The sequence below is a fragment of the Spodoptera frugiperda genome, chromosome 21 (genome assembly GCF_023101765.2).
Source record: "Spodoptera frugiperda isolate SF20-4 chromosome 21, AGI-APGP_CSIRO_Sfru_2.0, whole genome shotgun sequence".
In the NCBI taxonomy this organism is placed as follows: Eukaryota; Metazoa; Arthropoda; class Insecta; order Lepidoptera; family Noctuidae; genus Spodoptera; species Spodoptera frugiperda.
Window position 1 is genome coordinate 4,693,654 of NC_064232.1, and position 27,743 is coordinate 4,721,396.

At 41.4% G+C, this 27,743-nt stretch overlaps 1 protein-coding gene across 19 annotated transcripts in view; it reads left to right on the forward strand.

The window, feature by feature from the left end:
- The window catches only part of LOC118280268 (mitogen-activated protein kinase-binding protein 1), a 181,245-nt gene that overhangs the window by 96,824 nt on the left and 56,678 nt on the right, over nt 1–27,743 (forward strand). For 14 of the 19 annotated variants that reach the window (XM_050701721.1, XM_035600214.2, XM_035600216.2 and 11 more), the window contains exons 4-15: nt 7,271–7,430; nt 8,022–8,090; nt 8,436–8,540; nt 9,793–9,903; nt 10,402–10,584; nt 11,445–11,605; nt 12,201–12,336; nt 13,670–13,813; nt 15,213–15,328; nt 24,513–24,717; nt 25,214–25,348; nt 26,588–26,788. In XM_050701721.1, coding sequence (XP_050557678.1) covers nt 7,271–7,430; nt 8,022–8,090; nt 8,436–8,540; nt 9,793–9,903; nt 10,402–10,584; nt 11,445–11,605; nt 12,201–12,336; nt 13,670–13,813; nt 15,213–15,328; nt 24,513–24,717; nt 25,214–25,348; nt 26,588–26,788 — 1,726 coding nt within the window. Of the gene's footprint in view, nt 1–7,270; nt 7,431–8,021; nt 8,091–8,435; nt 8,541–9,792; nt 9,904–10,401; nt 10,585–11,444; nt 11,606–12,200; nt 12,337–13,669; nt 13,814–15,212; nt 15,329–16,430; nt 16,636–17,131; nt 17,267–18,505; nt 18,707–19,928; nt 20,060–21,796; nt 21,926–22,287; nt 22,417–24,512; nt 24,718–25,213; nt 25,349–26,587; nt 26,789–27,743 lie in introns of all 19 variants that reach the window. The other 5 variants (XM_050701725.1, XM_050701723.1, XM_050701724.1 and 2 more) reach the window with 5 other exon arrangements.

Below are 27,743 nucleotides of genomic sequence, written 5' to 3' on the forward strand. Positions count from 1 at the left end.
ATTGGCGGAAGCCAAACGCATCCACAGCAACGTAGCATAGCACATTTCTGGTGGAAAAGCACCCTCAACCCCTCGCGTATTTATATTTGGCATGTGTATGCCGACGGTCGCTCATAGGACACTGGATGGGTTAAAGGAGCCATACTATGACCGGAATGATAACACGGTCTCATAGGACCGAAGGACAAATACCCCTTTTCCAATCTTCAAAATCCCCGATTCCCCAACAACCCTTAAATTTCTAACCCCCAAAATGCCGCAAAGCATGCCGCAATGTCCATGGGCGGTGGCGATTGCTCACCATCAAGTGATACGTCTGCTCGTTCAAAAAAAAAATACCGGATAAAAGGCGCGTGACGCTGCGTTGTAATTCCTATTAAATTCTGTCAATTCGTTGAAAGGCAGGCGTGATAGTGATAGTATCCAGTGTCTTTCACTCAATTATACCACTAAATTACCAAATCAATCTCTCTGCTATAACATGTAACATATAGCTTGTATAACGAAAGTAGGCAGATACAGCCAAAAGCAATTTCCTTAATATACATCACTACCGCTCGATGAATGACGGATATAGCAACAAAATGGAGTCTCAACGTTCTATATATGTATAACAAGTTAAAAGACTAGTTTCATTTCTGCCTGTGACTTCGCCTGCACTGAAATTGAGATGATTCCTCTTGAGTACATCTGGTCTTGTAGGAATAACGGATTCCTGTGGGATAAATATATATATATATATAATATAGCCCTACTGGGCCCCATCTGCCGCTACTGCTCTTGCTTTTCGAGCCAGAACCCCGGTAACCCGTTAGGTAGTTCGCAGCTCCGGGTTTCCTCAAATGGTGATTGGAGGTGATTTTTCAAGTTCAAGAAGGGAGTACTGACAGGTGATTCTATATTTATAAATCACTCCGCACGCACTCACAGTTATATGGACACCGGCCGGACATATTTATGGACGGCAGTCGGTCAAATCGGGCGATATTACGTCATTATTATGCGCAGGAGTTGTGCGCGGAATAATAATACGAAATAAATATTGATCTGTTTGTTATTATTATTACTTTTCTTAGTAAGGACAACGTAACAGGTTAAAGCAGCAGAAGGAACGGGGTGGTTTTTAGTCAGTAAGAGTCTGACACTCCCTCTCGCCTCACCCATGGCGGGAGAAGACACTGGATGATTTTCCCTCCTCAAAAAAAAAAAAAGTATTTGTGATCTAATGCCTTTTACCGTTCGTTCCTCCACTGCCTCAGTCATCTTTTTGTGGTTGGGAGTCTGGCGTTCATCCATATTCTTCTCAGGACGCTCACTTTAAGAAATAAACTTACCATCGTTTTACGCACAAGCTACGCATAGCATAGAGCTCTTTAAAAATTGTCGCATTGCTGACAAATAGCAGAGGAAGCAGGAATGAGTACTTAATATCATCACCACTTTGACTCAATGCGGATTGAAACTGAAACTTATAATTCCATTATTATAACTCCAGTTTTAACCTTGATAAAAATTATAATATCCATTATAAATTAATGGCAACGAACCCGCAGTAATAAGTAACAAAGCTCAAGGGTAAACTCGGTTAGGTTAGACAGGCGGGGAGCGGTGCCGCGGTGTGGCCGCACCCTTAGATCGATAGTGTGCACTCACCTTTATTAGCTAGGCGCGCGCCGCGGCCCCGTCTGCTCACTTATTTACTTATATTGTATGAGGTTGCAGTGTGCGATGTGCAATCGTGGGATAGCTTTTATGGTGGTAGATTTGATTGATTACATTAAGTTGATGCAGTGGAATACCTAGCGGGTTTGCCGGCGCTCCGGCTCGAAAAGCAGGAGTAGGAACGGGGTGATTTTTAGTCAGTAAGAGTCTGACACTCCCTCTCGCCTCGCCCAAGGTGAGAGAAGTCATTGGATGATTTGCTTTTTCTCGTTCAAACAAAAATAAGTCGAACTATAGCTTTTGCCCGCGACTTTGCGCATTAAGAAGTATTATTATTAATGAAATTTATCTTAATATTTTCTTAGAGAATGCCTAAGTCATAGTAGCTTTATACATGCAAAGTCGTAGCCCGATCGGTTTAAAATTGTCAAATTTTCATCCCCTATTTTATCCTCTTGGGAGTAGAGTTGATCAAAATCCTTTCTTAGCAGATGCCTACGTCATAACATCTACCTGCATGCCAAATTTCAGCCTGATCCGTCCAGTGTGTGGTTTGGGGCTGTGCGTTGATAGATCACTATGTCAGTCAGTCACCTTTTAATTTATACATGTATATTTGGATAGATATTATTTAAATAGTGATCTAGTCATACAGGTGTGTCTAGTATTAACTACCGATGCCTGAATGGAGGCAGTTATCATTATCACGCTTCTGTTTCGATCGCACGCGATTTTACTATTTATTTTATAAGAAACTACGAAAACCATACAAGTATGGGAGAGCCATGCTTCAGCACTGCTGGGCCGGCTCGACCAAAATGATACCACCGGCCTCACAGAAAACCGACGTGGAACAACGTTTGCGTTGTGTTTTGTTGGGTGAGTGAGGTTACCGGAGGCCCAATTAGCCTCCTTCCCAATCTTCCCAATCCTCGATTCCCCAACAACCCTAAAATTCCTAACGCCTCTGGTGTTTCGGATGGACGGTGGCGACTGCTTACCATCAGGTGATCCGTATGCTCGTTGTTCAGGCGTAGCACAATAGTTTTATATAATAAATTATTTATATTTACGAGTTGTACCATAGCTCGATAGATGGCGTTCGCCGATTTAAATTCGAGCTATGGTTACGTTACAAGGAATAGTATAAGTCTAGAGAAAATGTCTTAATAAATGTCTTCGTTCGAGTGTGTGACGTTTCATTCCAACCTCTTTGGCGACAGTGGCGCCAACAAAAACACTCGTTTACCGGCTTTATTATCTGTAGTTCTTGGCTTTATTTACCTCCTAATAAATTCCAGTTAAAGTAAGTCTATCTAATCTCATTAAAAACTCAGTACACCGTCTCAAGTGGCGCGGTTATTTAAGAAACATACATAATATATCAAGCTATACAAACCAGTATAAACTGACCGTCCAATGTGCGGGCAGATCATACAAAGCGAGACCATGATAAACTGGTTTTGTATGGCACGAGGTGTAATGTGTACGGCGGAGTGCAATGACCCCCACTGGTCAACTGTACTTACTTCCGTTTCCGTATAACGTTCCGATTTGAATGTCGAAGTCATTTTGATTGGTCGTCGTTTGGTTAGACTGTCGTAGGTTATGGTGACAGACAGGTGATTGTTTTGTCTTTGACTTTTTTTTTTAATGAGCAATAAGATTCGGATATTTTTAAAAAAGGATCTTCTCTATTTGTTGTGGTTGTAGAGGCTTATTCGAGGTATAAATTATGCTATTAATCTCAAGGTTTTAGGCTCGATAGTCGAGTTGGGAAAAATATATTAAAGTACAAAGTCAAAAATTTTATAAAAAAGGCAATATTTAAAGCTAATACAATATTGCCTTTTTTGACTTACCAACTTTAACTTTGACTAACCAAAAATTGGGTTTAGTGTTCTAAATTGTAAATAAATTACCTTCTGCGCGCAGCTTCATCCACTTACCCGTGGAATATAAAGTAGCCTACGTGTTATAAACTTCTCCAAATCTCTGTTCCAAATTTCATCCCGATACCTTCACCCGTTTTGACGTGTGATTGTGTAACAAATATACACACAAACTTTCGCATTTATAATATTAGTAAGATGACGTAAACGACCGATATGTATATATAAAACAATGTCTGTACATATGTAAAGATGATGGAGCTCCACAGGACGGGCGGTGGCCGTGAGAAAGGCCGCCGTCCACGCCGCGTGTGCGCACCAATCATACCAATAACTAGAGTCTGACATAGAGCTGTTGTAGTGGTAAAAGGAGCGATTTTCTAAACGCTACCGTTCCTTTTTTCATTCATCGTCGGTCCCACTTCAATCATCGCATCACTAACAGCCAAGCTGAAGTAAGTGTGGGAGAGCCATGCTTCGGCACGAATGAGCCGGCTCGACCGTAGAGATACCACGGCCTCACAGAAAACCGACGTGAAACAACGCTTGCGTTGTGTTTCGTTGTGTGAGTGAGTTTACCGAAGGCCCAATTCCCCCCTTCCCAATCTGCCCAATCCCTGATTCCCGAACAACAACCCTTAAATTCCTAACCCCCAAAAAGCCGGCAATGCACTTGTAACGCCTCTGGTGTTTCAAGTGTCCATGGGTGGCGGCGATTGCTTACCATCAGGTGATACGTCTGCGTGTTTGCTGGCGTGTTTCATAAAAAAAAAAGTGGCAATGGGCGGGCAATTGGCAATTTATCGTTCGATATCACCGCGCAAAATGAAGGACTCCGATCTTAGCTCGAAATTAGACGGATATTCTCGTAGTGATATAAATAACATGACATATTATATTACCTACGTTTAATACAACTCAAATCATCAATTCAATTAAAGCAATAAACTTCAAGGTGGGGTTTTCAAGGGTGCGGCCACTCGCCCATAAATTGAGACATGATATAGGTAGATACCTACAAACTTTATTGAAATGCAAGGGTACATAATACCTCCCCATGCAATAGTATCTTTAATTGATTAACTTAGTCATGCAATCACTCTGTTTATTGTAAGGGGGGTGTATTCCATGTTGTTGTTTTAAAATTGATGTGTTTGCTGCACCTAGGTTTTGGTGCTGGTATCAATAAGGTCCTCTGGTGTTGTGAGTTTTCATGAGCGGCAGTGAATGTTTATCACGGAGGCCAAATCTACCAATTCCCCGATTCCCCAACAACCCTTAAATTCCCAACCCTCAAAAGGCCTGCAACGCACTTGTAACGCCTCTGGTTTTCCGGGTGTCCATGGGCGGTGGCTATTGCTGACCATTAGTTGTGTTATAAATGCAAAAGTATGTGAGTTAGTGTGTATGTTTGTTACTCAAACACGTCGAAAGGAATGAAGGAATCGGAATAAAATTTGGAATAACGGTAGATTATTAGGGAGTAACACATAGGCTATTTTTTAAACGCCGACAAAGTCGCTGGTGGAACCAATTTGATAGATAAAACCCTACAAATAAGGATGTAAATATATTCTACCTTTTTGAGATAGAAATCGCTACAGTCTATCACTGTAGTGCGCATCTCTTCCGCTAACGCGTCCCTGTTAACTGAATAACAAACACTTGTTCACGCGGTTTGGGATAGGTCACACTGTTGGCGAGACACTTGTCTGCTAACCACGAGGGTTGCCGGGGCTCCGGATGGAAGCAGCAGTAGAAACGAGGTGGTGTGACAGTATTATGATATTTAAAGTAACATTTTCAAAAACTGAAGTGTAGGTGAGCCATAATTTGGCACGAATGATACGAAGTGATACTACGACCTCACGGAAAATCGACGTGAAACAACGTATGCGTTGTGTTTCATTGTGTAAGTGAGGTTACCTCTAGTGGGAGGCCCAAATACCCTCCCTTTCCAATCCCCGATTCCCCAAAACCCTTAAATTCCTAGCTCGCAAAAGGCCGGCAACGCACTTGTAACGCCTCTGGTGTTTCAAGTGTCCATGTCCGATTTCCCACAATCCTTCTAGGCCCGCTGTCACAGCCACCACGCCTCATCTAATATGATTCCACCCGCGTCGCCTGACGACCGACTATGGCAAGCCAATGAATGGAATGTTTTAAACTAATCTATGTTAATGCAAGGGAGCAGACAGGTATCTATCGTGCGTTTGTTTATATTATACACAAGTATAGGGCTTATCCACCGTTTATGTAAAGAAAGGTACCCACTGTATGTTACGTCCTCAAGTCCTCATAGTTTACAGAAAGTACAGTTACTTATTTAAGATCGATGTATGGAGGTTTATGGAGGCCCAATTACCTACCCCCCTTCCCAATCTTCCTATTCCACATTTCCCCAACAACCCTTAAATTCCTAACCCCCAAAAGGCCGGTAACGCACTTTCAACCGTAACGTTACCTCTTAACCGTAAACAGCTGATCCGTCTATAACTTAGACTGATTGACTTACATACTGTAAACTTTACTTAAGTAAATAATAATTAACTTCATATCTTAATTTATTTACAACATGCCTACCAAAGGTGCAGAGGCGAATTAAACATTGACAGCGCCTTAGACAAGCACCACATTGGTGCCCCTAACGTATGTAGTCCTCGCCGTCACTCTATATACAGTTTGTACACGCGCGTCTTTAACCTGCCGCCCTGGGCACTTGCCTAGCTTCATTATCATCATCATCATCATCAGCCAGAAGTCGTCCACTGTAGAACAAAGGCCTCCCCCTTAGTCCTCCACATAGAACGACAAGCCGCCACCTGCATCCACTGGCTCCCCGCGACTCTGACGATGTCGTCGGTCCACCTAGTGGGAGGTCAGCTAACGTTACGTTTTCCGATCAACGGTTGCTGTTCAATCACTTTCTTGGCTTGCCTAGTTTTCCTTAGTGATAAAACGGCTCTGTAAAGGTATATCTATATACTACCTTCTAACAAAAACTTCCCCGATCCATATACATAATCTACTTTGATTAAAAAACTTTGTCCATTCGTTATATCTTACTCTTAGTTAATGCTACAGTAAATGTAGTTAGGTTAAACTGTAATAACGTTATAAATAACTGGGATAACGGATTTGTGTTTGTTTTATATTAATTTAGTAAGTTTTGGTTAAAAAAGATTGGCAAAGGACTGATCCTCACGTCGTAAAACTTTTGGAAGTAACAGAGGAAATATTTTTTTAGGAGAGTCTTTATAAAATCATTTGTCAGAAGTAGCACGGAGTCTGGAATGGTGTCCAGTGTATGGCAATAGGCTCACCACCTATTACATGGAACTCATTACACTAATGGTGAAAAGTGGGTGTTCATTGTATAGCGGCATTACATGCCGTAATGTACTTTATGTACGCCTCTGCTTACCCCTTTCGGGGACAAAAGGCGTGTTGTAAGCTTTATAAAAAAGAATGGCCTGGCTATACCGGAATGATATCACAGCCTCACAGTAAATGGGCGTGAAATAACGTTTGTGGCGGTGTTTGCCTTGTGACTGAGGTTATCGTTGAACCAATACCTCTTCCCTAAACGCTAAGCAACGCACTGGTAACTGCTGAGTTTTTACGAGTGTCTTTCGGCGGCACCGATTGCTTACCATCAGATGATCAGCCTGCTCATTTGTCAGGATAATTGTAATGATCTCTCGCTCCGTTTCCAGATGCACGGTGGTCCTGTACAACGTGAGGAAGAACAGGCAGACGCACGTGTTGAACGCGTGCCGCAAGAGTGTCACCTGCGTGGCGTTCTCCCCCGACGGCCGCTACCTCGCCACGGGGGAGTGCGGACATGCCCCCGCCGTCAGGGTGTGGGATCTACAGGTCGGTAGTTGAGGACTTGTTGCTTCTATGTGTTATAGCTATATAAATCGATTTCTTTTCTTCTCATCTAATAATATCTTCTGATTTATTTTGTTGCGGGATCCAAGACAGTCATTCATGTCCCTGGGACGCGCCGGACTTCAGTGTTCCGGTGTTTGCATGGTTGTATCTACTGTAGATCCTGGCTTACAGGAGTTGCAGCAGTGTGGGAGGTCGTGGCGGGCTTGTCCCATAAAAAAAAAAACTATTTCTTCTGATTATAGTCTAGTCTTTGTATCGTCAAAGGCTTTCGGGCCAGATAACTTCATTATTTAAACGATTTTATTTCAATATTCGTATGAAAAGAGCGCTTTTGTTTCTTAAAAGAATTGTAACGTGACTTATGATATTATATTTACCAAACCACTAGCGCCATCTAGTAACCAGTAGATGAAAGCTACATTATTAGTTAAGTGTTGCTTAGCAAATGGTACTCGTAACGCCATCTATCGGCGAGTAGCATAAAGCTTTGTCATTGTAATTTTATTTTATGAATTTTTGAAGATTTTTGTCTGAAATGGTTTGTTAATGTTTTTGTTCTTGGGTTTCCAGGATCCCACGGCATCTGGTGCGGTACAGATAGCTGAGTTCATTGGGCACACGCATGGCGTGAGTTGTGTTGTGAGTATTCTCTTCTTATAATTATTCTGTCATTACCTAAATAAAAAATATCAGCATAGAAAAATAAGCAATAAATTGCATCGTTGCCTTTCTTCAACTACGCGTGCACAGAGTGTTTCTTTTACGTATAAATTTTTAGTGAATATTTTAATATAAAAAAAATAAAATTGTTATGTTTTTGAATGGTAATATTTTTTAGCATGTATATTGCGGGTTAACAGTTATATTATTATTGATTACATATTGATAAATAAATTTAACCATTTTACCGAAAGATAGATATAGTATAATGTTATTTTGTTTGCTAAAAAGTTATTAAAGTTTTTTAAACAAATAATTTTACAGGCATTCTCGACATCATCCAAGTACCTGGTGTCGATAGGGTCGCAGCATGACATGATCGTAAACGTCTGGGACTGGCGAGCTAACCTCAAGCTGGCTAGCAATAAGGTATAAGCAGAATAATATTTTATAAATCTATTATATAAAAATAAGTCGGGTTTTCCTTCCTGACGCTATAACTCCAGAACGCACGAACCGATTTCCACGGTTTTGCATTCGATGGAAAGGTCTTGGGTTCCGTGAGGTTTATAGCAAAGAAAATTCAGGGAAAATCAGTTGTGGCGAAACGGAGTTCGCCAGGTTTGCTAAAAATAAGTCGGGTTTTCCTTCCTGACGCTATAACTCCAGATCGCACGAACCGATTTCCACGGTTTTGCATTCGTTGGAAAGGTCTTGGTCTCCGTGAGGTTTATAGCAAAGAAAATTCAGGGAAAATCAGTTGTGGCGAAACGGAGTTCGCCAGGTTTGCTAAAAATAAGTCGGGTTTTCCTTCCTGACGCTATAACTCCAGATCGCACGAACCGATTTCCACGGTTTTGCATTCGATGGAAAGGTAACGGGTTCCGTGATGTTTATAGCAAAGAAAATAAAAAACAAGAAAAGAGCAGGTGGCGAAACGAAGTTCGCTGGGTTTGCTAGTAGTCTATAAATTAATTTATCTATTCTATTTCTATCCTATAAGTGGCCACTGCTGACCAAAGGTCCCTTCTCACGCAGAGAATTATTATTATTTATTTATTCCATTTCCATACAGATTACATTTTAATATACTAAGCCCCACAAAACCGTTGTAATGGTTTGACTGTGGGGTCGCTGAGTCTCTATGTTAATATGTTAAACATTTCTACAAATTAAAAGTGTCCAAGTAATATAATTTTAATTTACGTTTAAATCTATTTAATTTTGTTTCACTCCTTATGTTTGAACATTAATCACCACACTTGCTCAATGCGGGTTGACGATTTCAAACTTAATATCATCTAATTAGAAATTAGATGCTCAGGTTACCTAACGATGTTTTCCTTCACCGTTTGTCAGTGGTGTCTAAATAATCCTAGAATTCAATCACTCTATTTATAAAAAAAAAACTGCATCAAAATCCGTTGCTTAGTTTTAAGACCTAAGCTTACATGTAGAGTCATATAGCGGACAGTGACAATATGCAGTGATGTTTGACAGGTTATGCAATTTAATTTATATTCATTGACCAGTTCAAAATTATTATATGTACTACATTAACCTCTCGTATGCCGTATATAAGACAACAATAGAAAACACATTGTGTCTCGCGTGGATCCACGTTCCAAACATACGAAGGGTTAAGACTTCATTTAATCCATGATAATATGTATGTTTCCAGGTGTCGTCTCGTGTGAAAGCTGTGAGTTTCTCAGAGAACGGCAACTACTTCGTGACGGTCGGCTTCAGGCACGTCAAGTTCTGGTATCTCGAGTACTCTAGGAATGCTAAGGTGAGACCTAGATCTAGAACTAGTACATACTTTTTTTTATAATAACTATCGTTTCTTTTCCTTTAACAACATGTTCTGATTTGTTTCGTTGCGGGATCGCAAACAGTCATTTCCCTTAGAAGCACCGGACCGTACAAGCCCGCCACAACCTCCCATACCGCTGCAATTCCTGTGCACCAGGATCTACAGTAGATACAACCATGCAAACACCGGAACACTGAAGTCCGGCGCGTCCCAGGGACATGAATGACTGTCTTGGATCCCGCAACGAAATAAATCAGAAGATATTATTATTTATTTATTAGGACAACCAGTAGTTGTTACATTAGGACTTATATCTAAACACTTACATAATAATCAATTAATAATAATAAATGCACAACATTTTAAGGTGTCACAACATTACTTATTCAACATTATTATTTATTATTGGAGGAGAAGAAAAAAAAATGTAAATATATATATATGTATGTTAATAATTACGTTTTCTATCCGCAGTTCAAGGAACCAGTTCCCCTGATGGGTCGGTCTGCGATCCTGGGCGAGCAGAAGGACAACGAGTTCTGCGACGTGGTGTGCGGGCGCGGCGCGGCCGGGGACTCCACGTACTGCATCACGCGCGGCGGACTGCTCTGCGAGTTCAACAGCCGCCGCCTGCTCGACAAGTGGGTGGAGCTCCGGGTCAGTATTGCCATCGTTGCCTCATCAATTTTGTGTTTTCCTGGGTCTCTTCTGTGTCTGTGTCAATCAGAGACATTTCATGATTACTTTAACTATACCTTAGTAACGATTTTGTATCGAAAACAATAGGCTAGTTTCCTACTAGTCAAATTCAATAATTTTCTTCGAAACGTCAACGTCAAAAACGATATTTTCTCGATGAATTTTGTATGAAATAGTGCGTTATGACGTCATAAGTTTTTGGCGTTAAATAGCAGATTTATTTCTAGAAATTTAGCTAGAAAAAATCGAAAATGAAGTCTTGTAGTTCATCAAATTTATGAACGAGAGTGTGATTATTTTTGAATATTTTATTGTATTGAAAAGTTGTAATAATTTATTTTTGACCGAGGATAGTACCCAATTGCTAAGGACTGAGTTAAGTAACCATTAAAAATGATTCTGAGTATGGCGGTAAGATTTGCTGTTTAAATTCAAAATTTAATAAAGTAGAAAAGAAAGACTGACCCGTTGGTCGAGTGGTCGCAAGTGCGACAAGGGGTCTCGGATTCGATTCCCGGGTTGGGCAAAGTATTACTGGACTTTTTTTCGGTTTGTCGAAAATTTCTTAGTGAGTGAGTCTGGAATTGTGCCCAGTTTATCGCATTAGGCTCACCTCCTATTACATGGGACTTATATCACAAATGATGAAAAGTGGTTGTACATTGTATAGTGGCATTACGTGCCGTAATGTGCACGTCTGCTTACATATTCGGGGATAAAGGGCGTGACGTTGCGGTGAGAAAGACGTACTAAAAATAAGTAAACAATTTGAAAAATTCACAAATTTCACTAATAATATATCTTCCTCTCATCCGCAGACGACGTCAGCGAACTGCATGGCGATAGGCTCCAACTACATATTCGTGGGGTGCGCCGAGGGCATCGTGCGGTGCTTCGCCCCGGACACGCTGCAGTACGTCACCACGCTGCCGCGGACGCACTATCTGGGGGTGGACGTCGCGCTGGGGACTAACATCAGGTGAGGATTCTTTTACAGTACTTATTATGGTTGAATAGATCACCTGATGGTAAGCAATCGTCGTGGTGGATACCTGCAACACCAGAGGCTGAGGCGTATTAAACCTAGAGAGCGTCCTAGACAAGCCACTACAGACTTGGCTACTGCGGCTTAGGGATAATACGGATCTGTCTAAAGGGATTTCAGGATTGTGGATGGGTTTGAGGAAGTTACATGTCTTCTTAAAAAAATATAAAAATTAAGGCAATAACCAGTAGAAACTAACCATTGAATTTGTAGAAATATTTTACAAAGAGAGGCAATGATAAACTGGTTTTGTCATAGGAGAAACATGAGACAAAATCTTAGTTTTTTTTTTTAAGAATATAATACTATGATAATTAATTTATTAAGTTATCGGCTTACTCACGTAACTGTTTGTCGAGGAATGCTGCTCATGTATGAGCCTCTAACATGGCTTGAAACTAGTCGAGTTCCTCGTCAAACAGTTACGTGAGTAAGCCGATAACATGATAATTAATTTATTATGTCTCACGACAGTTACAATACAATTATGATGTTTGTTATGTATATAAATTATTGTTTCTGTCCTCAGCCACATGTTCACCCAGCCGTCCAACGCGCGCTACCCGGACGCGGTGGCGCTGACATACGACGAGCGGAACCACAAGCTCACCTGCGTGTACAACGACCACAGCCTCTACGTGTGGGACGTGCGGGACATTAAGCGGGTGTGTTACGATTTTTAAAGACAGATTTTTTTTTTCTTTTATCAAACAAGCCGGTAATCGAGCAGACGTATTACCTGGGGCCTTAGTCTGCTATTACAATCGTGTCAGAATGGTCGATCACTGAGCAGTGCAAGAGGGATGGAGCTATACAACCTACATAGCTCCATCCCTAAGGCCCCTGATGGTAAGCAATCGCCGCCGCCCATGGACACTTGAAACACCAGAGGCGTTACAAGTGCGTTGCCGGCTTTTTGGGAGTTAGGAAGTTAAGGGTAGTTGTTCGGGAATCGGGGATGGGGAAGATTGGGAAGGGGGAATTTGGCCTAACCTCACTCACACAACGAAACACAACGCAAGCGTTGTTTCACGTCGGTTTTCTGTGAGGCCGTGGTATCACTCCGGTCGAGCCGGCCCATTCGTGCCGAAGCATGGCTCTCCCACACTTCACAGAATTTTTCAATATAATCATTATCATGTTAAACTAGGTAATTCAATTCAATCGAACATGAATACTTCAACTTTCTGAGATCCCACTTAGTTTACCAGTCTAGACAAAACAAAACAGTTGAATATAATATTATTATATGTGTCTACGTAAGTGCAAAAAAAAACAGTAATAGGTATTTTACCTAACGTAAGACAAATATTCATTGCTGTACTCAGAGTCATTTAATGGTTACTTAACCCAGTCCTTAGCAGTTGTTTTCGTAACAAAATCATTTCTAAGGAATAGTTTATTTTATCATTAAATGGTCCTGAACCCCCTTCACACAAAATTTCACCCCCTTCCTGACAACAGATCGATCTCAAATTTGTTACAGACTTTTAATCTTCATGATCATACAATATTATAATCTTATTGTTTCCAAAGGTTTGATGGGTAAAGCAGTAAAGCTCATTAAAACTGTTTAACATTGAAAATAATGTATTATATTTTTTTATTGCCTGCCTCGTTGGCCGAGTGGTTGCAAGTGCCACTGCCGGGCAAGGGGTCTCGGGTTCGATTCCCGGGTCTGGCGAAGAATTATTGGGCTTTTTTCGGTTTTTCGAAATTTTCTCAGTAGTAGCACGGAGTCTGGAAGTGTGCCCGGTATATGGCAATAGGCTCACCACCTATTACATGGGAATTACAACATAAATTGTGAAAAGTGGGTGTACACAGTGGCATTACGTGCCATAATGTGCACCTCTGCCTACCCCTTGGGGGATTAAAGGCGTGACGATATGTATGTATATTTTTTTATTTTAGGGGCTGTAATTATTAGAGCATACCAGCCCCGTTGAGTCATAAGTTTTTGGTGTTATAAGATTGTAATGATTATTTCCCCCGCAGGTGGGCAAGTCCCACTCGGCGCTGTACCACTCGGCGTGCATCTGGGGGGTGGACATGGAGGGGGGCGCGTTCCTGTCGTGCTCCAGCGACGACACCGTGCGCCGCTGGCAGCTCGCGCCCACCGCGCCCAACATATACAGCAACGTGACTATTTCTCTAATATTATTCTTATCTAATATATAACATTCTTTTTTTATATATTAAATGGGCCGACGTTTGGCCGCTATCTCGCCTGATGGTAAGTGATGATGCGGCCTGCGATGGAGCACGTCTGCCCATAAGCAACCTATTCACTCGGGCTTTGAAGACACCCAGGTTATACCCATCAGGAAACACAGACTCCGGCAAGGAGTTCCACTCCCTAGCAGTTCGCACAAGGAAGCTTGAAGCGAAGCGCTTCGTGCGAGTGGGTGGGATATCCACCATGAAACGGTGACGGACGCCTTGCCGATTGTCTATTGTCAATTCTAATTCCCGTGTCACAGTTTTCGTTGCAATACTCCTCCAAAACGGCTTGATCGTTTTTGATGTATTTTTTTGTGCTTATCCGGTATCTATGAGAATCTGCCAACATCTATTTTTCATCCCCCTAAATGTTAGGGGTAGTACAACCCTAATTTTTTTAATTTTCCACGGACGATTTCGCGGGCAGAAGCTAGTATAATATATGATATTGTTATACATCAACAGCCAATTGAGGTAAGCGTCCACAGACCCGCGTTGTACGCATCGTACGCATTCCGTATGACGTCATCAGTACGCATCGCATGTAGGCATTGCCGTTGATGCGGTCCGTACGATGCGGATCAGTGGACGCAGTTGTATGAGTTTCTATACAAGACAAACTAAAATCCGTTGTGTGCGATGCGTACGATGCGGGCCTGTGGACGCGTACCTTAAGTAGCCACTGCTGACCAAAGGCTTCTCGCACGGATAAGGTTATAATTGGGTACTATCCTCGGTCAAAAATAAATTATTACAACTTTTCAATACAATAAAATATTAAAAAATAATCACACTCTCATTCATAAATTTGATGAACTATTTAATTTTCGATTTTTTCTAGCTAAATTTCTAGAAATAAGTCTGCTATTTGACGTCAAAAACTTATGACGTCATAACGCACTATTTCATACAAAGTTCATAGAAAATATCGTTTTTGACGTTTCAAAAAAGTATTGAATTTGACTAATAGGAAAGTAGCCTATTAGTTCAAAGTTATAATTAGAAATTACTAACAGACTCAGCAAACTTTGTTTCGCCTTGGATTTTTTTCGAGAAAATACATATAACTTGTAAAATAGAGAAAATACATATGACTGCACGCTAGGTACGGTGGCTGGGCAACCGGATGCTGCGTAGCGTGTAGCGGGTTCGATTCCTACACTGTGCCTTTGTGTGTTCCACAAATTGTTATTTCGGGTCTGGGTGTCATGTGCATGTGAACTTATGTTTGTAAACGCATCCACGCCCACGACACAGGAGAAAGTACTAATTTGCTATCGTATACCTTCTGTAATTTACTTGTATTATATATTTTCAGGAGCTGAACAAAGTATTCTACATAGACCCCGAACTGAAATTCCTGAAAGATGTGGATCTGACGGCTACTAACGATAAGGACAAGTCCAAGTCGTATGATGATAAGACTGGAGTAAGGTACGTTATCTATTATATAAAAATAAGTCGGGTTTTCCTTCCTGGCGCTATAACTCCAGAACGCATGAACCGATTTCCACGGTTTTGCATTCGTTGGAAAGGTCTCGGGCTCCGTGAGGTTTATAGGAGAATAAAAATTTAACATATTAAGAAAATTTAAGAGAAAAGCAGGAAAACAGTGAAAATCATTGGTGGCGAAAAGAAGTTCGCAGAGTTTGCTAGTTACTTATATATTCAACCACATATAGGGTGACTGGTAATTAGTGAACGATAATCAAACACGTGATTGTACTCTTGATTACAAACAACTTTCCCGAAGAAGGTTTTTGTATACTTATTAGTTTTATTTTTATCACAATACCAAAACGTTGATCAGCTGTTAGCAGCGAGTCCGCGCTCGTGTTATGAAATACTAGTAACTAGGTAGGTATTTTGGAACTGTACTTACTTTGTTATGGTGATAAAAATAAAACTAATGAGTATATAAAAATAGTTTCGTTAGAGGAGGTCAAATTACTTCTCTTCCCAATCCCCAATTCTCCAACAACCCTTGAATTCCTAACCCCCAAAAGGCCGGCAACGCGCTTGTAACACTTCTGGTGTTTCGGGCGCCGGTGATCGCTTACCATCAGAAGATACGTCTACTCGCTTATACAGTAGAAGCTCCTTATTCGCGCTTTCTTCATTCGCGTTTTCACTATTCGCGGATCGAATCGAAATATCGGTGCGTAACCTAAAAAAATACATTCGCTATCCTTTGTCAACGCGTCAGTAGAAGGATAAAAAAATAAAATAGACCTTATTACAGCTACGTCTAGATTGTGACTTCTGCCTAAACCTAGTGTGACCTAAACCTGATGATAATAATATTATCATCAGGCAATCTGTATGATCAGAAAGTTCAATTAAACATTTTTTTATCTACTATTTGCTTCTTGATTTCGTCATCTAGGAACGTATCCCCTATAACCCCATACAAATTACCATTCCATATTCACGGTTTCTGTATTCGCGGCATATTTACGGAACGCATACCCCGCGAATAAAGAGCTTCTACTGTACTATAGAAAAAGTTGTGATGAATGTTATGTATGCGGCGTAGATGCGTGCGCGTATCCCCGGACGGGCAGCACATAGCGTGCGGAGACCGCGCGGGGAACGTGTGGGTCCACTCCACCGCGGGTACCCTACTCCACACGCTCGAGGCGCATGATGCAGAGGTCCTGTGTCTGGAGTACAGCGCCCGGCCCAGGCTGCTGGCATCCGCGTCTAGAGACCGGCTTATACATGTGTTCCAAGTTGACCGGGTAAGTCGATGTACTCTGTGACAGTCCACCACTGGACTATGAGGATCAATTTGTGGATAACGGTGCTGGTTGCATTATTACCTAAATAATATGTTAAGTGTTTTATAATTAAGCTGTATAACGCAATTGTTTGTTGTCCTAAATAAATAAAAAGTAAAATAAAAGCTATAATCTTCACGTGTGGCATAAAAATTTATCTACTTTTACACAATTTAAACTACTTTTACACGACGTTGCCAAACTTACATCAATAACATCGGACGTCCAAAGATGTTACCACATTTGTAGTTGTATCTATCTCTGACGTTCTTATTATTATTTAGTTGTCATATTGTCGGCCGCACGGAATTGTCCATTAGAAATTTCAGGAAAGTACATAAATAACTCTACCTAATTCCGACCTATGGTCATGTATCACCACCACACTTCAAACAGTTAAAGAAATAAGCCGTAAAACACAATAATATTAAGTAATATTTACTGTTCCCGTTTGCAGGGCTACCAGATAATGCAGACGCTGGACGAGCACTCGTCCTCCATCACGGCGGTCCGGTTCCTCAGCTCCGGGGCCGGGCTGCAGATGGTGTCCTGCGGCGCTGACAAAACTATACTCTTCAGGCAGCTTAGACATGTGAGTAATACAACAACATGTTTATATGATAATGCTTTTAATGAGACATACTAAATTATACTACCTCGACTGCCTCGGTGGCCTAGTGGTTGCAAGTGCGACTGCCGGGCAAGGGGTCTCGGGTTCGATTCCCGGGTCGGGCGAAGTATTACTGGACTTTTTTCGGTTTTTCGAAAAATTCTCAGTAGTAGCATGGAGTCTGGAAATGTGCCCGGTATATGGCAATAGGCTCACCACCTATTACATGGGACTTACAACATAAATTGTGAAAAGTACGCAGTGGCATTACGTGTCATAATGTGCACCTCTGCCTACCCCTTCGGGGATTAAAGGCGTGACGATATGTATGTATGTATGTATACTAAATTAACTACAATCACGGTCTGTGATGATAAACTGTAACATTGTATGGTCATCAAGATTAAGAGTGTGTGCCAAAGATCAGATCGATCTGTCGTCAGGGAGGGGGTGAAATTGTAATTACTAAAGACCCAAGCAAACAAACGGGAAAAGCTAAATCAAACCGTTGCATAAAAACATTTTTGTATTTATTTTTTGGTACTTTGCACAATAACTTCTTACGAATGTTATGAATGCAAAAGTTTGTGAGTTAGTGTGTATGTTTATTAATCAATCACGTCAAAACGGCTGTAGGGATCGGTATGAAATTTGGGACAGAGGTTGGGAATAACTCATAGGCGCAACGCACCTCTAGTGTTTCAAGTATGCATGGGTGGCGGCGATAGCTTACGTATGCTCGTATACCGGCTTATACCATAAGGCAGTTGTCCCACCGGCAACGATTAACGAGTAACGAGTAGAGCTAGAACTAGCAACGAGTTAGCGAGACGCGGGGAGCGAGTGCGTAGTTTCGATATTTGTGTAGTTCGGCTATAAGCGAGTGTGCGAGTAAGGCGGGCGATTACTCGCATCAGTACGATACGCACTGTAGAGAAATGACCACTGGTTGCTCGCTCGGCGTGAGTTTTAATCGCTTGGCGAGTGTCGCCGAGCGAGTGTTATCTTTCATAGCTCTTGTCGCTCAGCGACAAACTAGTGAAGCGAGCACTCGCCGGCAGTGTGAACAGTCAGCGATCAACCGTTTATATATGCATCTCTTTTGTTTACACGGAAAGTATATCTATTGTACGTTTCTTGAGCGAGAAAATAGCCGATAGTTAGTCGTTTTCTTGTCGTTGGTGGGACAACTGCCTAATGAAATAAACATGATTTTTCCAGTCCCAAGACGGCGGCTACCAGTTCCAGCGTGGCCAGAATGTCTCCGGCCGCACCACGCTGTACGACATGGAGGTGGACGCGGGCGGCAGACACATCCTCACGGCTTGCCAGGACCGGAATGTCAGGGTCTACAGCGCCGCCCATGGACGGCATACCAAGACCTTCCGGGGCACTACTGCTGAGGATGGAACGCTTATCAAGGTAAACTTAAAACTATGTACAACGCTATTTATTTAAGAAATTTTAGTATACATTTTTCTATTATAACTTTTGTGAGACATACATTATGTTTTTTGGCTTAATCACGTAACTGTTTGACGAGAAACTCGACTATTTTCAAACCATGCTAGAGGCTCATATTCATAAGCAGCATTCCGCGACACACGACGCAGCGATTGTCGTGGTGCTACTGCTGCCAAAAAACATAATAATTCATTTAGTATGTCTCACAAAAGTTACAATAGACAAAGAATTCCGGACATCAGTTCGTTCAAACAAACAGATAATTTCTTCAGCTTTATACATATATTAGTGTAGATTAACATTCACTTTTCACTAATTACCTTTAAATCTCCCATGTACTAGTGTAAGTTACTTGTTTTTGATCTTAAACCTATTTTTATCAATTGATTTTTATGTTATCGGCTTTATCACGTAACTGTTTGACATAATAATGAGTAAGTCGATAACATAATAATGAATTTAGTATGTCTCACGAAAGTTATAATAAAACTAGCGGACCCGACAGACGTTGTCCTGTCTACACGTCTTTAATTTGAAAATTTGTCGGATCCAATGTAAAACATTCCAAAATCAACAACTACTAATAAATTAAAAATTAATTAAAAAAACATTGTGCAGAGGACAAAATTGTGAATCTAAACCATTCTCAGATCCCCTTGAACACACAAATTATTTCATCAAAATCGGTCCAGTCGTTTGAGAGAAGTTCAGTGACATACACACTTACAGAATAATCTATACTATAATATTATAAAGCTGAAGAGTTTGTTTGTTTGTTTGAACGCGCTAATCTCCGGAACTACTGGTCCGATTTGAATAATTATTTTTGTGTTGGATAGTGCATTTATCGAGGAAGGCTATAGGCTATAAAACATCACGCTATGACTAATAGGAGCCAAGCAGAGCGGGTGAAACTGCGCGGAAGTAGCTAGTTATATATATAAAGACTAGCTACTTCGCCGCGGTTTCACCAGCACTGCTCGGTCCCTATTTATTATAGCGTGATGTTTTATAGCCTATAACCTTCCTCGATAAATGCGCTATCCAACACAAAAATAATTATTCAAATCGGACCAGTAGTTCCTGAGATTAGCGCGTTCAAACAAACAAACTCTTCAGCTTTATAATATTATAGTATAGATTAGTATAGATGATAGTTGACCTATTATTATCGCCGTAGGTGGCCCTGGACAACAGCGGCATCTACCTGGCGACGTCGAGCACGGACAAGATCCTCAGCGTGTACGACTACTACTCGGGGGAGTGCATGGCCACCATGTACGGACACTCCGAGATCGTCACCGGCCTCAAGTACGTACTTACTCAGCTATTACCCGTTCGGGACAAGTTGAGACCTGTGTGGAATTTGTAACAATGGAAATGTTATGCATTATTAATTAATTATATTAACAATGTCGGTAATCTATATATTAATACGTGATGCAAAAACTTTGGACCGCTTTTTACGAAAATTGCGCGGACGTAAGAGCATAAAATTTGGTACACTTATAGTTTATGTGTAGGAGAAGTGCGGAACGCTAATATTTTTCAAAAATAATGCTTATAAAGTACATAAAATCAATAAATAAAACATTACACACACATGCATAGTATCTGATCGTATTTGACAAAACGTCAAAATCGATAGACATTGCGATGATTTTCTCACGTCTCATATGAAAAGAGTTTTATAAAAGAGTTTGTTTGAGTTTGAGTTAAATAAAAATTATCCTTGAACGTATGTTAAGTGTATTGTAAATCTATATATTAATACGTGATGCAAAAACTTTGGACCGCTTTTTACGAAAATTGCGCGGACGTAGGAGCATAAAATTTGGTACACTTATAGTTTATGTGTAGAAGAAGTGCGGAACGCTAATATTTTTCAAAAATTATGCTTATAAAGTACATTAAATAAATAAATAAAACATTACACACACATGCATAGTATCTGATCGTATTTGACAAAACGTCAAAATCGATAGACATTGCGATGATTTTCTCACGTCTCATATGAAAAGAGTTTTATAAAAGAGTTTGTTTGAGTTTGAGTTAAATAAAAATTATCCTTGAACGTATGTTAAGTGGTATTGTAAATTAAATCGTATATGGTTGAATTTCGACCACTAGGCGACCACTAGTTCATATTAATTTACAACTGAATATTACTTACATATAGACAAACCACCATTATTATTATTTATTTCGTGAATATTCTACTGTGACGTATTCGCTCAAGTCTCATCTTGTCGCGCACGGGTTATACATTCATAGGATTTGAGGATGATTTTCCTGTAAATTAATTTAATCGGAAGAATTATTTTTAATTGTTTGGCAATTCTTCCATACTAAAAAATCTTTTGAATCTACAAGGGAAACTTTAAGAGATCGCACGCGAACCTTAATTTTTTTAAGTCGGGTAATATAGGTATATCCTTCACTTATGTATGAAAAATACTATGCTGAAAATTGCATCAAAATCAGTTCCTCCAAACGCGAGATAGTCGCGCACAAATATACACATACATATTAGTGATGTAACGAATGTGAGTTTTTAAACATTCGCGGCTGCGATAGCGAATATCTGTCAACGAAATTCGCGAATGTGAATACTGACTTAAGAATTTGAACCGAACTTACAAGCGTGATGATTAATGCTCAAACCTTATCCATGTGACATGACAAGAGGCCTTCGGTCAGCAGTGGTCACTTATAGGCTGATGATGTGATGATGAATGATTACTTTCGAATCCTAACGGAGTTCTTAATCATCGATTGACTGTGTGGCGACATTCTGACAAGTGACAGATGACAGAAGTCGCACATATACTATCGACGAGCAAATCAACGGATGACGTCATAAATATCCTGCATCTTACATGTGTAGTTTACATGCGAATTAACACGGATAGAAAATCCCAACGAACAGCAGTTGGGCAGAAAGCCCGCCAGGCGCGATCACCTCGCCTGGTCGGAGGATCCTCCTTTTCTTAGGGAACTTTGGTCTCTGTTCCCTTTAGATCCACTTACCGCTATGATGTATTCCAGGTTCACCCCGGACTGCCAGCACCTGATCTCGGCTTCAGGAGACGGCTGCATCTTCGTGTGGAGAGTGCCGCACGACATGGTGGTCACCATGCGGGCCCGCCTCGCCCAGCAGGCTATACGCCAGGGGAAGTCAGTATACACTGTATTATTAGTATTATATTTTTTTTTTATGAAACCTGATGGTAAGCAATCGCCGCCGCCCATGGACACTTGAAACACCAGAGGCGTTACAAGTGCGTTGCCGGCTTTTTGGGAGTTAGGAATTTAAGGGTAGTTGTTCGGGAATCGGGGATGGGGAAGATTGGGAAGGGGGGAATTGGGCCTCCGGTAACCTCACTCACACAACGAACAACGCAAGCGTTGTTTCACATCGGTTTTCTGTGAGGCAGTGGTATCACTCCGGTCGAGCCGGCCCATTCGTGCCAAAGCATGGCTCTCCCACACTTAAAAATTGTTCCGGATATTAATGTTCTCCAAATAATTAATTTAAGGAAAGTATCGTCCGCCAGCAACGGCATGTCGGGGCTGGACAGCGAGAGCGACCCCCACTTCGGGTCCCCCCCGCGCGAGCTGCCCTACGACGACAACAAGTTCGGCCCCCCCGTCGTGCCCGACTACACGTGAGCATACTTTGTACTACATTATTAGCTGGTAGCATAGGCGTAGCCGGGGGGGGGGGGGGTTTGGGGGTTCAAACCCCCCCGAAATGCGTACCTAGACAATAGACATTACAGAGCGTTATTTTTCTAGTTAGCATAGTACATCCCCTGTTTGGTAAATGTCTCTATTACTCCCTATGAATGAATCTGTTAAATACATATAACACAAATGTAATCTTTTTGACTAATGTTTGAAGGTTTTTTTTTGTCACACATTTAATGACTCGACTTTCTTGAACCCCTCCCCCCCCCCGAAAGTAAAACCTGGCTACGCCTGGTAGTAATAGAGTAAAATGGTAAATGGTAAACTAATAGGATTGGCTCCTAGTCTCCTGCGTCATGGGTGCGTTTACAAACATACAAGTTCACATAATACACATGACACTCAGACCCGAAACAACTATCTGTGGATCACACAAAGAGTTGATACGTGCGAGAATTGAACACGTTACACGTTGCACGGCAGCCAGTTGGCCAGTCACCACGCCAACCGTGTAGCCAAGCAGAGTACAATGGATTAGACACAACCTCTACTCTTCTTGTGGGTTTTATAAGAAAGAAGACATTAAGGGATTATACAGGAAATTGTTTTAAGTGTAGCAAAATTTTAATATGTTATTCATTGAGTAAATTTTATAAATTATATAATATTAGTAATTCAGTACATTGAAAAGCTGTGGACGACCTTGTAGGTTACCGCAGCTCTGATTCGATACAGGAGTAGTGTTTAGTCAGGAAGAGTCTACAACACTTTGGAACGAGCGCCTAGCTTCACTGACAGACAGACTGACGGACAATTCAATTTGACGTTTCAAAAGTGCCTAATTTAGGATTAATTGAAATAAATGCTTTGACTTTTGACTTTTTTTTTGACTTCTGACACTCTATCGCCGCGCCCAAAGCGGGAGGGGGAGACCTACATAATATTTTGTAAAGTTTGTATTGAAGCTTATAACAATGATTCCAGTCTCCGCATCGGCCGGCTTCCTACGTGGGCTAAGAAGAGTTTAGGCGACGACGCCAGCACCGGGGACACCCCCGCCCCCGATCCCCCTGCTAGGGGGAAGTGGGCCACTAGGATCAATCCTAATACAGGTAATTTGTTTTGCAACATAATATGAAAAAGTATTCTATAACTCTTCAATTCGAGAGATTAAGGCAGTTGTCCCACCAACGGCGAGAAAACGACTAACTATCGACTATTTTCTCGCTCAAGAAACGTACAATAGATATACTTTCCGTATGAACAAAAGAGATGCATATACAAACAGTTGATCGCTGACTGTTCACACTGCCGGCGAGCACTCGCTTCACTTAATATAAATCTTAAATATTGGAACTACGCACTCGCTCCCTAACTCGTATCTAGTTCTAGCTTTACTCGTTAATCGTTAATCGTCGCCGGTGAGACAAGTGCCTAAAGAGGTCGAAGAACGAGAGAGCGTTTGAAATACTAGTAACTAGGTAGGTATTTTGGAACTTTACTTATCTTATTTTACTTTGTTATGCTGATAAAAATAAAACTAATGAGTATATAAAAATAGTTTCGTTAGAGGAGGTCAAATTACTCCTCTTCCCAATCCCCAATTCCCCAACAACCCTTGAATTCCTAACCCCCAAAAGGCCGGCAACGCGCTTGTAACACTTCTGGTGTTTCGGGCGCCGGTGATCGCTTACCATCAGAAGATACGTCTACTCGCTTATACTATAAAAAAACATACAACATACATATCGTCACGCCTTTAATCCCCGAAGGGGTAGGCAGAGGTGCACATTATGGCACGTAATGCCACTGTGTACGCCCACTTTTCACAATTTATGTTGTAAGTCCCATGTAATAGGTGGTGAGCCTATTGCCATATACCAGGCACATTTCCAGACTCCGTGCTACCACTGAGAAATTTTCGAAAAACCGAAAAAAAAAACCCAGTAATACTTCGGCCGACCCGGGAATCGAACCCGAGACGCCTTGCCCGGCTGCACTTGCAGCCACTCGGCCAACGCTGCCTCGTTGCAGTATAAAACAAGTTGTGATGAATGTTATGTATGCGGCGTAGATGCGTGCGCGTGTCCCCGGACGGGCAGCACATAGCGTGCGGGGACCGCGCGGGGAACGTGTGGGTGCACTCCGCGGCCGGGGCCCTGCTGCACACGCTGGAGGCTCATGATGCAGAGGTCCTGTGTCTGGAGTACAGCGCCCGGCCCCGCCTGCTGGCCTCCGCGTCCCGGGACCGGCTCATACATGTCTTCCAAGTTGACCGGGTAAGTCGATGTACTCTGTGACAGTCCACCACTGGACTATGAGGATCAATTTGTGGATAACGGTGCTGGTTGCATTATTACCTAAATAATATGTTAAGTGTTTTATAATTAAGCTGTATAACGCAATTGTTTGTTGTCCTAAATAAATAAAAAGTAAAATAAAAGCTATAATCTTCACGTGTGGCATAAAAATTTATCTACTTTTACACAATTTAAACTACTTTTACACGACGTTGCCAAACTTACATCAATAACATCGGACGTCCAAAGATGTTGCCACATTTGTAGTTATATCTATCTCTGACGTTCTCATTATTATTTAGTTGTCATATTGTCGGCCGCACGGAATTGTCCATTAGAAATTTCAGGAAAGTACATAAATAACTCTACCTAATTCCGACCTATGGTCATGTATCACCACCACACTTCAAACAGTTAAAGAAATAAGCCGTAAAACACAATAATATTAAGTAATATTTACTGTTCCCGTTTGCAGGGCTACCAGATAATGCAGACGCTGGACGAGCACTCGTCCTCCATCACGGCGGTCCGGTTCCTCAGCTCCGGGGCCGGGCTGCAGATGGTGTCCTGCGGCGCTGACAAAACTATACTCTTCAGGCAGCTTAGACATGTGAGTAATACAACAACATGTTTATATGATAATGCTTTTAATGAGACATACTAAATTATACTACCTCGACTGCCTCGGTGGCCTAGTGGTTGCAAGTGCGACTGCCGGGCAAGGGGTCTCGGGTTCGATTCCCGGGTCGGGCGAAGTATTACTGGACTTTTTTCGGTTTTTCGAAAAATTCTCAGTAGTAGCATGGAGTCTGGAAATGTGCCCGGTATATGGCAATAGGCTCACCACCTATTACATGGGACTTACAACATAAATTGTGAAAAGTACGCAGTGGCATTACGTGTCATAATGTGCACCTCTGCCTACCCCTTCGGGGATTAAAGGCGTGACGATATGTATGTATGTATGTATACTAAATTAACTACAATCACGGTCTGTGATGATAAACTGTAACATTGTATGGTCATCAAGATTAAGAGTGTGTGCCAAAGTTCAGATCGATCTGTCGTCAGGGAGGGGGTGAAATTGTAATTACTAAAGACCCAAGCAAACAAACGGGAAAAGCTAAATCAAACCGTTGCATAAAAACATTTTTGTATTTATTTTTTGGTACTTTGCACAATAACTTCTTACGAATGTTATGAATGCAAAAGTTTGTGAGTTAGTGTGTATGTTTATTAATCAATCACGTCAAAACGGCTGTAGGGATCGGTATGAAATTTGGGACAGAGGTTGGGAATAACTCATAGGCGCAACGCACCTCTAGTGTTTCAAGTATGCATGGGTGGCGGCGATAGCTTACGTATGCTCGTATACCGGCTTATACCATAAGGCAGTTGTCCCACCGGCAACGATTAACGAGTAACGAGTAGAGCTAGAACTAGCAACGAGTTAGCGAGACGCGGGGAGCGAGTGCGTAGTTTCGATGTTTGTGTAGTTCGGCTATAAACGAGTGTGCGAGTGAGGCGGGCGATTACTCGCATCAGTACGATACGCACTGTAGAAAAATGACCACTGGTTGCTCGCTCGGCGTGAGTTTTAATCGCTTAGCGAGTGTCGCCGAGCGAGTGTTATCTTTCATAGCTCTTGTCGCTCAGCGACAAACTAGTGAAGCGAGCACTCGCCGGCAGTGTGAACAGTCAGCGATCAACCGTTTATATATGCATCTCTTTTGTTTACACGGAAAGTATATCTATTGTACGTTTCTTGAGCGAGAAAATAGCCGATAGTTAGTCGTTTTCTTGTCGTTGGTGGGACAACTGCCTAATGAAATAAACATGATTTTTCCAGTCCCAAGACGGCGGCTACCAGTTCCAGCGCGGGCAGAACGTGTCGGGGCGCACGACGCTGTACGACATGGAGGTGGACGCGGGGGGCCGCCACATCCTCACGGCCTGCCAGGACCGCAACGTGCGCGTCTACAGCGCCGCGCACGGACGGCACACCAAGACCTTCCGCGGAACTACGGCTGAAGACGGGACGCTTATCAAGGTAAACTTAAAACTATGTACAACGCTATTTATTTAAGAAATTTTAGTATACATTTTTCTATTATAACTTTTGTGAGACATACATTATGTTTTTTGGCTTAATCACGTAACTGTTTGACGAGAAACTCGACTATTTTCAAACCATGCTAGAGGCTCATATTCATAAGCAGCATTTCGCGACACACGACGCGGCGATTGTCGTGCTGCTACTGCTGCCAAAAAACATAATAATTCATTTAGTATGTCTCACAAAAGTTACAATAGAAAAAGAATTCCGGAGATCAGTTCGTTCAAACAAACAGATAATTTCTTCAGCTTTATACATATATTAGTGTAGATTAACATTCACTTTTCACTAATTACCTTTAAATCTCCCATGTACTAGTGTAAGTTACTTGTTTTTGATCTTAAACCTATTTTTATCAATTGATTTTTATGTTATCGGCTTTATCACGTAACTGTTTGACATAATAATGAGTAAGTCGATAACATAATAATGAATTTAGTATGTCTCACGAAAGTTATAATAAAACTAGCGGACCCGACAGACGTTGTCCTGTCTACACGTCTTTAATTTGAAAATTTGTCGGATCCAATGTAAAACATTCCAAAATCAACAACTACTAATAAATTAAAAATTAATTAAAAAAACATTGCGCAGAGGACAAAATTGTGAATCTAAACCATTCTCAGATCCCCTTGAAACACACAAAAAAAATCATCAAAATAGGTCCAGTCGTTTAAGAGAAGTTCAGTGACATACACACTTACAGAATAATCTATACTATAATATTATAAAGCTGAAGAGTTTGTTTGTTTGTTTGAACGCGCTAATCTCCGGAACTACTGGTCCGATTTGAATAATTATTTTTGTGTTGGATAGTGCATTTATCGAGGAAGGCTATAGGCTATAAAACATCACGCTATGACTAATAGGAGCCAAGCAGAGCGGGTGA